Raw genomic sequence first — 11,506 nt, 5'->3', positions numbered from 1 at the left:
CTTGGGCACCACCTAGTGGATCTGTGAGAAGAGGGCCACTGTCCTCCAGACCGCAGAACGGTAGACTGACCAACAGCTTGCACCATTCACCTTGAAAAGCCAGACACTCAATGCCAGCTCATGAAAGTAGCTGGAAGAGAGGCTCTACCCTGCAAAGTCACAGGAGTGGAGCTACCCAAGACCATAGGAACCCACTTTTTGAATCAATTTTGGAGTGTTAAGATTTGACTGCCCCACTGGATTTCGGACTTTCATGGGGCCTGTAGCCCCTTTGTTTTGGCCATTTATCCCATTTGAAATGGCTGTATTTACCCAATCCTGTACTCCCATAGTATCTAAGAAGTAACTAACTTGCTTTTGATTTTGGAAGTTCATAGGCAGAAGGGACTTGCCTTGTTTTGGATGAGACTGTGGACTGTGGAATTCTGAATTAATGCTGAAATGAGTTAAGACTTTGAGGGACTGTTGGGAAGGAATGATTGGTTTTGAAATGTGAGGATATGAGATTTGGGAGGGGCCAGGGGTAGAATGATATGGTTTGGCTGTGTCCTCACCCAAATCTCATCATGAAATGTAACTCCCACAATTCCCATGTGTCATGGGAGGAACCCGGTGAGGGATAATTGAATCATGGGGGCAAGTCTTTCCCATTGTATTCTCATCATAGTGAATAAGTCTCATGAGATCTGATGGTTTTATAAAGAAGAGTTCTCCCACACAAGTTCATTTCTCTTTTTGCCTGCTGCCATTCATGGAAGATGTGACTTGCTCCTCCTTGCCTTTCACCATAATTGTGAGGCTTCTCCAGCCACGTGGAACTGCAAATCCAATTAAGCCTCTTTCTTTTGTAAATTGCCCAGTCTCCAGTGTGTCTTTATCAGCAGCATGAAAATGGACTAATACAATACTAAACACCTCCAGAGAAAATAACTCAACCATATGTATTGGTGTCACTACAAATAGGTCCCTCAGCCCTGCTTTCTCTCTTTTTTTTTTTTTTCTTCAGACGGAGTCTCGCACTGTTGCCCGGGCTGCTGGAGTGCAATGTCACAATCTTGGATCACTGCAACCTCCGACCCCTGGATTCACGCAAGGGAGTAGCTGGGATTACAGGTGCACACCATCACACCTGGCTAATTTTTTGTATTTTTAGTAAAGACGGGGTTTCACTGTGTTAGCCAGACTGATCTTGAACTCCTGACCTTGTGATCTGCCTGCCTCAGCTTTCCAGAGTGCTGGGATTATAGGCGTGAGTCACCGCGCCCAGCCCCAACTTTATCTTTTTACCTGACCTTCAATAGCTCCCTTTCTATATCCCACAGCAATAATTCCATACCATCACCTCTTCTCACTTACCTGCCCCATCACTGAGCTTCTCTTTAGGAAGCCACCTGGCCTTCTATTTTGAGAGAAAATTGAAGTGGGGTGCGGGCTGGCTTCGGCAGGGCCTGTGTCATGGGGCCCCTTGCTCTCATGGTCCTTGCCTGTTTCTTACGAGCAGGCCTCTGCCTGAAAGACCTTTCCTCTGTTTGCCCCTTGCTCTCGCTACCCTACATTTCCTAAAATACAATCAATTCTTTTTCATCTCCCAACTTAAGGGAAAACTGTCTATGAGCCACCCCCTTCCACAGCTGACCACCCCCTTTGTGTTTCAATTTTATTATATGCACTTCTATTAAAACACATCAGAACACATCACATTACATACGTGGTCATGTTTCATTACATTTATATATTTATGTGTCTCTCCTTTAACTAGACTGAGAGTCCCTTGAGGAGAAGTATTGTATCTTATTTGTCTTGTTTTCTCCAACACTCGAGCACTATGCCTTTAATGTTTTGAGAAATAGGGAAAAGGAAAGAAGGAAGGACGTCTCCAGATGGTGAGTAGTGTGGCCAAGTCTCCCCACCCCACATACACACACCAGGGCACATCAGTCCTGATTCGCGCCTCCTCCCGGTGATTAATCTGTTTGGAGACCGAGGCCTGCCCAGACCCCCAGGCAGGAGCTCACACCCGTCCAAATGACAAGTGCATGGGCATGTCCATCAAACCCGCTTCAGAATCAGGAAGGCACTGTTGGCTACCTTGATGCTCCAGACCATCTGGTCAGGTGGCATAGCGCCCACTTGCAAGGTCACTTCCTTACTGCCCTGAACACTCCAGATTATGCTGCCAAGTAAACTTTCTCTTTGAACTGCCACAGAAAGTCTTCAGCACTGTCGTTAGTCCCTTCATCATTCACATTTCTGTTTTAGCTCCCATCTAGGTGGCAGGGACATTTTCCAGAGCATTGTTGCCATTTTCTAAGTGTTCCTGAGGACATTAGAATGGTCTGGGAAGGTAGAGAGGGGCAGAGCCCACTTCTCGGGTTCCTTTTCTGTGGGAAGGCAGGCAGCAGTGAAAAGGTATGGACCATGAAAACATGGACTCACATTCTGCCATCTCAGGGGAGTGCCCAGTCTGCTTAGTGGACACTGATCCTAAATCAAACCATTTGCTTTAGAAGTGGTTAATCATTAACTATGGGTCACATCTAAATGATGGCTTCTTTTGTATTCAAAGGAAGTCTCTGCCCCAAAAGTAGCAATGGAAGAGATGGGAAGCTGCAACGCACTTCTTGTTGGCAGAGTTTTGGGTTGGGATTTGTTTGAAGATTCCTTTAAACATCTAGGGAGTAGTCCCTGATGATGAAAGACTGCTTACAGCACAGAGAAGATGGACAAGGAGCAACCATGAGCAGCTCTGTGCAAACGATGTGCATCCTATGCCTAAATGGAAAGGAGACCCACATTGCAGGCACGGCTCCTAGGGCCCAAGGTGGATATGGAAGCTAGCTTCACGCAAAACTGACACTAACACTTTTTACACCTGGTCAGTGCTTCCAGTACTTTGTCTTCCGATAAGTTCCTGTGTAGATAACTGAAGTCAAATTTGCTAAAACTAAAAACAATCCAACATAGAGCATATTCCAAAGCAAATATATTATAGGATTATCTGAAAGAACACCTCTATTTCTGCTTTCCTTTCCTATGTTTTTGGGGAGGATAAAGTGAGAAGAGATAGAGGTGAATAGAAACCCTCATCCTTGAAGACTCAGCATAAAGGCAGCTTCTCTGTGAGCGTCTCCTTAACCATTGCAACCCACAGTGATCTTTCCTTCCCCTGAATTCCTGTCAGATTTTTTGTTTTACTATATCGCACGCTGACTGGCATTATTAGATAGCCAATCGCATTCAAAGCGCTGGCCTCCCCGTTGGCAGGGGATCCTAGAGGACAAGGTCTGCTTCTGTTCGTCCACCCTGCCTCTCACATTGAAGACAGCTGATGCTCAAAATATTTGATTGTTTGTGTCATGCCACCAGCAAATAACCCTCAATCACAAATTTGCTTTTGTGATACAGTATACGAAATTTAAAACATAAACCTATCTCTGTATTGTTTCATGCCTTATATTCTGCAATTCCTGACAACAAATGAGGTAAGCTGTGTACTGGGGACGCGGGGTCCTGGCTCTAGGGGAAACCGGGTAAATGTTAAGACACACCAGGCCAATGAAACTACGCCTCCATGAAATTAAAATAAACCGGATTATTGACGGCGTGCCTAAGCAGTAACGGACAGGCTTCATTTAATTACCAGAACTAGGAAGCGTTTTAAAGCGTCTGGAAGTCTGGGTCTTAGCGGTGACTGCTGCAGGCGGCTGTTCCGTGGCGCTTCAGGAATCCGCGCCCGCTCTTGCCGAGCATGCGCCCTGTGCGCGCTCAGGCTCCGGCTCAGGCTCAGAGACTACCGCGCGCAGCTGCCGTCAGGGCGGCTCCTCTCCAGCAGAGGGCGCCGGGCAGCGCCGCTCCTCAGGGCCCGCGCGGCCGCTCTCCCAGCATGCCTCACTCCCGTCGACGTCGACCCGGAAGCTGTCGCCGGCGGCCGGCCGGCGGTCAGGCTTAACACAGGCCGGGCTGCGGAGCGCGGTCGCCGAGGTTTGCGGCGGCAGCGGGCCGAGGCCAGCGGAGAGGACCTGGATGAGCCCACTTCAGGTCGGGGCTGAGTGTGGGCGCGCGGTTCCCGGCGGCGTGGGACCCAGTCTCTGCCGGCCGCTGCTCTCTGCGTGTGTAAGTGTCCGTGGGCCCCAGGGCCCTGCACCGCCCGCCCCGAGGCCGCGAAGAGGCCCTCCGCCTGGGGCAGTATGAAGGCCGCAGAGTTTTCCTCCAAAGCCGCACCTCGGCTGGAAGGGGCGAGTTCGAGGGCTCTGTTAGTGTTAGCAATGGGGAGACGCGGAGCTGCCGCTGTCGCTTTGCAGTGCCTGTAGGACTTTGAGGGCCCGGAGCCCCGGTGCCCTGAAGAACACCCAGATCGCCCCACATGAGACACAGTTCATGCCCCCCTCCCTAACTCTGAAGTAAAATCTTGAGGGCTGTCATCTGGGGAAGCCACCTTGTCCAATCAGCCATGAAGACAGAAACAGTACCACCGTTCCAGGAGACTCCAGCTGGATCCAGCTGTCACCTCAGTAACCTGTTGAGTAGCCGGAAGCTGATGGCTGTGGGGGTCTTGCTCGGCTGGCTCCTGGTCATACACCTTCTGGTCAATGTGTGGCTGCTGTGCCTTCTGTCTGCATTGCTAGTGGTGCTGGGAGGATGGCTGGGCTCCAGCGTCGCTGGAGCGGCTTCGGGTCGACTGCATCTGGAACGCTTCATCCCATTGGCCACCTGTCCTCCATGCCCTGAGGCAGAAAGGCAGCTGGAACAGGAGATCAACCGCACCATCCAGATGATTATTCGAGATTTTGTGTTATCCTGGTACCGTTCCGTGAGCCAGGAGCCAGCCTTTGAGGAGGAAATGGAGGCAGCCATGAAAGGGTTGGTCCAGGAGCTTCGGAGAAGGATGAGCATGATGGACTGTCATGCTCTTGCCCAGAGTGTTCTGACTCTCTGCGGTTGTCACCTGCAGAGCTACATTCAGGCAAAGGAGGCCACTGCAGGGAAGAATGGTCCAGTTGAGCCTTCTCACCTCTGGGAGGCTTACTGTCGGGCTACTGCCCCACATCCTGCTGTGCACAGCCCCAGTGCTGAAGTCACCTACACACGTGGCGTTGTGAATTTGTTGCTTCAAGGGCTGGTGCCCAAGCCCCACTTGGAGACTCGTACCGGACGCCATGTAGTGGTCGAACTCATCACATGCAATGTAATCTTACCACTGATCAGCAGGCTGTCAGATCCTGACTGGATCCACCTTGTACTCGTGGGTATCTTTTCCAAGGCCAGAGATCCAGCACCTTGCCCAGCCAGTGCCCCCGAACAGCCCTCAGTGCCCACATCTCTGCCACTGATTGCTGAGGTAGAGCAGCTTCCAGAAGGGAGAACTTCTCCAGTAGCAGCCCCAGTATTTCTAAGTTACAGTGAGCCAGAGGGTCCTGCAGGCCCCTCCCCAGAGGTTGAAGAAGGCCACGAAGCTGTAGAGGGAGATTTGGGTGGGATGTGTGAAGAAAGAAAAGTAGGAAACAACTCATCTCATTTCCTACAGCCAAATCTTCGAGGTCCCCTGTTCTTATGTGAAGACTCAGAGCTGGAGTCTCCGCTGTCTGAACTGGGCAAAGAAACCATCATGCTCATGACTCCAGGCAACTTTCTCTCTGACAGGATTCAGGATGCCCTGTGTGCCCTAGAGGGTTCCCAGGCTCTGGAACCCAAAGATGGTGAGGCATCTGAAGGAGCAGAGGCTGAGGAGGGTCCAGGGACTGAAACAGAGACAGGCCTGCCGGTCTCCACACTGAATTCCTACCCAGAGATCCAGATCGACACAGCAGACAAGGAGATAGAACAAGGAGACGTTACCACCTCTGTTACAGCTTTGCTGGAGGGGCCAGAAAAGACCTGCCACTCACGGCCCTCATGCTTAGAGAAGGATCTCACCCATGATATGAGCTCCCTTGATCCTACTCTGCCACCAGTTCTGCTTTCCTCCTCTCCACCTGGTCCTCTCAGCTCAGCCACCTTCAGCTTTGAGCCCCTAAGCAGTCCAGATGGCCCAGTTATCATCCAGAACCTTCGTATCACTGGCACCATTACAGCCCGAGAGCACAGTGGCACTGGATTCCACCCATATACACTCTATACTGTGAAGGTAACAGGATTAAAACTGTGGGTGCTCACCCGGGCTAGGAGTGGGTTTGGAAAGCAGTCAGTGAAGCAAATGTTCTCTGGGGAGAGATGCTCTTAGTTTGAAGTGTTTCTCTCAATAGGCATCTATCTCTGTGAATGGTCTGAAGCTAATGTGTAAAGCAGAGTAGTATTTATCCTGTACTCACACAAACAATCCTGGAACTTCAGAGCTGCTAGAGTGCTGAGGGTTATATTTTCAGTGGTTCCCAAACTTGGCTGCACCTCAAAATCACTTGAGCTGCCTTGCATATATACAGATTCTGACACACATTGATGGGTTCAGATGAGAATTTCTAAGGAGGGGTCCCTGGATTCTCTCTTTATTTATTTATTTTATATTTCAAATAGAACTCTCCAGATAACATGGAGTCAGCCTGTCCTATGGCCATTTTGGGAGAATTGCCTCTCTAATCCAGCCAACCCTCTTCATATTATCTGTTGTCAAGTTCCTCCCAAGTCTGTGCTTAAACACCTCCAAGAGTCAAAAACTTGCTATCTTCTGAGATAGATATAGGTAAATAACCTACCTTCCTAAAACAAAGTACAAAATATACTAGTATTTTGAAAAAGAAATGAGCAGGGAAGAAGTTTAGAAAATTCTTGGGCAAGATCCTACCCATTGGATTTTCCTTGCCTTCCACTTGAATTTCTCTCATTTGAGTCCAGAAGCTACCACCAGGCACAGCCTGCTTGCTTCACTCCTCCCCAAGAACTCCCAATCCAGGTGAGAGGGAGAAGGCCTTCCTTGATCTGCTCAACACAGCTGCATCATGACATAGCATTTTAGAAAGTAACATTATGACATTTTCAAGTAAGACAGAATGGAAGTAATTAGAAATGCCTATATGTGAACACACAAACACACTCACACTCCTTGTAGGCAAATTGTAGAAGTACAGATCAGTACTGGTCATAAAATAACTGAGACTAGCCTCAAATGACTGGTATAACTTTGTTAACATTTTCCTGCCTTTTTGTTGTAATTCTGGATGTCCCTATGCCATGCACCTTTCTCACATTTAAGTGTTGGCTCTGGTTATTTCATCTTTTTTTAATGACTATTCCTATACTGACATTAAACAGCAGATTTTTTTTCCTCCTCATTAGCAGAAAAATTAAGTTGGTGAATAGAATGTTTAAGTTCACAGTCTTTCTCCCATTATTTGTTCTTTTTTGTCGTTGCTAGTTTTTGACATCTGCTACTACTTCAATTAAGCATTAGAAAAGAGTAAAGTAAAAAATGAGAACAAAGTAATATAGCCAATTATGAGTAGTTTGAAATTGGTTTCAGATTTTTATATGGACATATAACTGATTTTAAATTGTATATCAATATTATTATACTTTCTGATAGTAAATAGTTTTCAGTTTATGTGATGGAAGTAACCATAACAGTGTTGAAAATTGGCCCTCGAGGAGCAACATATTCCGCAGAAAGCCTCATAGTTCCCAAATGCTCTAGGCTTGAGAGCCCCACCCTGAATGTCACCTGTCTCTCTTATCTGGTCTTTTCCGCCTCAGTACTGTTCTGAGAGACTGCTTTGCTCACATCAGCTCATAATGAATACCCTCTCTGTCGCCAAAAAATTGTAAAGCACCAGCCACAAGTCCCACCAACAAGGAGTTCATTTTTTCCATCTCTTGCCCACAGTATACCTCAACCAAAAAATAATAACCTATTCCTAATGAGAGGGTGCACATATATACTTCTCCCACAACGTTTCATTGTGTCTTAACTACCCCGTCAAGAAGCGCGCCCCCAAGCTGAGTTGCAGATTCCATGCTATCCGTGGTGTTCACTCTTTGGGGAACATGAGGTGTAAGTCATCTTTTCCACATACCAACCCCTCTAAGCTTAGGAAGACAGTGGACTTTGACCCCTTATCACATCTCCAATTTTCATGTGACTTCTATGATACAGATGATAGGTACTTAGGAAAAATTCGGTTTAGCTCTAAGAGTAACAATCAGGAAAATTAATCTGCCTGAAACAAAACAAATACCCTTTAATTTATTCCAGATAAACAAATTTTTATCTCCTGTTTGGATTACTTGTTCTTCCCTTAACTAATATAAATAATCACGGGGGAGTATAATGGAAAAGTGGTTTTCCCCTTATAATGTTTAGCCCTGTAATTTAAAGGTGATAGAGGCAGTATCATTTTTATGGATGTTATGCCTTCTATTCAGATATTCATTTGAAAAATAGTTATGTAGCCATTTTTGTAAGTAAAGGAAGTATCTGGGAGAGGGAGCTTTCAGATGAAAGTAGTGTGGAGGAGTGAAACTCATTTCTGACTTTCTGAGCAATTAGATATAGGAGGTTCTGGAACAGAATAGGAACATCTCCCTCCCTTTGTTCTTAGTTTCTTACTCTTGCTATGTGGCCATTGACCAAGTAGTCAGTAAAGCCAGAATAGAAGATTGCTGAAACCCGGCTGATTCCATCAATCAATTTGTTCATTGAACAGTACGAGACAGCCCTTGATGGTGAAAACAGCAGCGGGCTGCAGCAGCTGGCCTACCACACCGTGAATCGTCGCTATCGAGAGTTCTTGAATCTGCAGACCCGTCTGGAGGAGAAATCAGATCTACGAAAGTTCATCAAAAGTCAGGAGTTTCCCCAACCCCTACTGCCGCTTGCTTCCCACGTCAAGCCACCCTGGCTGGCCTGTTGGTTCACGGGAGGGACTGGGGAGGAGAATGCCGTTTCAAGGTTCTCTGCTCCCCGGGTTTGCTTCAGGAGTTCTGAGGTTTAGTGCTGGGCAGCAGCAATCACATTCTTTCAGAGGTAGTCCTTTACTGCCAACTGCTTTGTTCTGGAGCCCCATCTAGCTTAAGATTAAAAAATAAGTGTTCACATTTCCACCTGTGCCTGTAAGTTAGTGTCAGGAGTTAAATTAACTTTTCCAGATTCATAGATAGGTGGTTCTTAAATATTAAAATATTACACAGAAGTTGTTGCCACCCTCTTTCCTTTAATACCCAGATCTTTTGTGTGCTGTTTGACAACTCTCAGGCACGGGGGACTTTTTTTTTTTTTTTAAGACGGAGTCTTGCTCTCATCACCCAGGCTGGAGTGCAATGTCACGATCTCGGCTCACTGCAACCTCCGCCTCCCAGGTTCAGGCGATTCTCCTGCCTCAGCCTTCAGAGTAGCTAGGATTACAGGAGCCTGCCATTATGTCTGGCTAATTTTTGTTTTAGTAGAGATGGGGTTTCCTCATATTGGTCAGGATGGTCTTGAACTCCTGACCTCAAGCAGTCCACCCGCCTCGGCCTCCCAAAGTGCTAGGATTATAGACGTGAGCCACCACCCCTCTCTAAATATTTTTTTAATGTAATAAAATTTCACTCTAAGAATTAGCTAGTAACTGGTTACTTTGTTTTTTAAAAATAGTGGTGATTACCCAAATAAACAGTTTAATAAGTTTGGGCATAAATTATGCATTTTCTTTCTTAATATAATAGCTAATACTGAGCCAAGCTTGAAAATGTGTGCCAGGTTCTCTCCTAAGCACTTTACACATGTTAGCTCTTTTAATGCTCCCATCAGCCTATGAGATAGGTACCCTCATTGTCCTCATCTTACAGAAGAGAAACAAAGTCAGAAAGATAACACAAATGGTCTAAGATCGTTATTATAGTAGGGATTTAGCCCAAATTTAAACTTGGGTCTCTGCACTTTAGAACCCTCTCTTGTAACAAGTTAGTGTTGTGTGGATCATATGGATCATATGCATATTTGGAACTCCTGAAATTTTTTTTAATCCAAGGAAATATATTCAATAGTTCTGTTTTCTTTATATGTTTTATATGGAATAGCTCTCTGTGAATGTTAAATGAGTGAATATTTTGGGTTTTTTTTAGATGTGAAGGGTCCTAAAAAGCTCTTTCCAGATCTTCCATTTGGAAATATGGACAGTGACAGAGTAGAAGCCCGTAAGAGCCTCCTAGAATCATTCCTAAAGGTCAGCATCCTTCTCTTTTGGCCTTGTTCTCATTTTAACCTGGGTGTCTAACCCCAGAACACCCAAGCCAAAGCGGAGAGATCTGGGGACTGGAATTTCTCTTTAAAATTTTTGTGTGTGTTTTATTTTTGCAGCAACTCTGTGCCATTCCGGAGATCGCTAACAGTGAGGAGGTGCAGGAGTTCCTTGCTCTGAACACAGATGCTCGTATTGCCTTTGTCAAGAAACCATTTATGGTCTCTAGAATAGACAAGGTACCAGCAGGGCCACTGTGCTCAGCTTTAGTTTTGATCTATAAATGAGGAGGATTCATCAGAATGGAGGCAGTGCTTGAAAAATAAGAGCAGTAGGGTGTGGGAAGGGGCAGCACAGAGGCGTCAATAGAACACGGACTCAAATTGTCAAGACCTGTTGCCAAATATTGGGTGAATCATCAGCTCACTGAATCACAGGGAACAGCTGGTGGGAAACAGTACCCCAACACTCTTAAGTGTACACGTATCTCCTGGGGGTATTACTGTATTGTTACACTGTTGGAGTCATGTAAAGATCAATCTATGTCTTCACAGATAGCTGGCAGGAGGGATGGTCTTTCAGAGGGTAAAGGTCATTTCCAGTGTTGGGTCACCCAGGAAAGAGAGCCGTAAGACAGGACACGAGGCTGGATTTAAAGTGGTGTCATGGTTCTCCGCTAGAGAACACAGTATGGAGAGAATTGTACCTTCTTCAAGAAGTTGTCTCAGCACCTATGGAGATGGTAGGAAGAAGGACGTTTGTGTAACATGTCGGAGCTTGTAAGCAGTGATTCCCAACTGATATGAGCGTCTCTGGGGCAGAAGTCTGAGGCTTAAGTTTGTCAAAAGTGATGTGTATTTTATCAGGTTGGGAAACACGCATTGGCGGAAGAGGAGCCTCCCTCATCTCATCTAGGCTTACAGTGACAAATAAAATAGAATTTGATGTAGTAGGTGTTAGGGGATATCCACTGCTATGGAAAAAACTACAAACTAAAAAGGGATCAACTGGGTAAATGCCCAGAGTTCCATGCAGATATCATTCATCCATTATTTCCACATCTACTTATTGGATGCCTGTTTTGAGCCAGGCACTCTACTAGTTGCTGTTCATACATCAGTGAATGAGACAGATGAGGACCTCCCCACCCTCACAGACTACAATTCTGTGATCCTGGAGAACAAGTTGTATTTTCTAAGCTGCATTATCTAAATTCATGCATCCTCAGTGTTCTTTCCCTGGTTTGTTCTCCCCCAGTCTTTACTGTAGTCTGCTGACCACTCTCTTCAGCCTCGTCTTGGCTATGCTAGCTTACTCCTTGTGGAGGAATACGAAAAGAATGAGTCAAAGAAGGCATG

At 46.3% G+C, this 11,506-nt stretch overlaps 1 protein-coding gene across 9 annotated transcripts in view; it reads left to right on the top strand.

Moving 5' to 3' along the window:
- Positions 1-3,883: 3,883 nt before the first annotated feature.
- Positions 3,884-11,506, top strand: part of SNX19 (sorting nexin 19) — a 49,796-nt gene continuing 42,173 nt past the window's right edge. For 7 of the 9 annotated variants that reach the window (XR_007719166.1, XR_007719162.1, XR_007719165.1 and 4 more), the window contains exons 1-4: positions 3,890-6,124; positions 8,634-8,772; positions 10,033-10,133; positions 10,268-10,387. Coding sequence is in view for 4 of the 9 variants with exons in the window: in XM_050755942.1 (XP_050611899.1) it covers positions 4,451-6,124; positions 8,634-8,772; positions 10,033-10,133; positions 10,268-10,387 (2,034 nt within the window). In the remaining 5 variants the exon portion in view is untranslated. Of the gene's footprint in view, positions 6,125-8,633; positions 8,773-8,865; positions 8,954-10,032; positions 10,134-10,267; positions 10,388-11,506 lie in introns of those variants that run through there. The other 2 variants (XM_050755941.1, XM_050755944.1) reach the window with 2 other exon arrangements.

The sequence above is a fragment of the Macaca thibetana genome, chromosome 14, assembly GCF_024542745.1.
Source record: "Macaca thibetana thibetana isolate TM-01 chromosome 14, ASM2454274v1, whole genome shotgun sequence".
Lineage (NCBI taxonomy): Eukaryota > Metazoa > Chordata > Mammalia > Primates > Cercopithecidae > Macaca > Macaca thibetana.
This window is presented reverse-complemented; position numbering and strand designations above follow the sequence as displayed.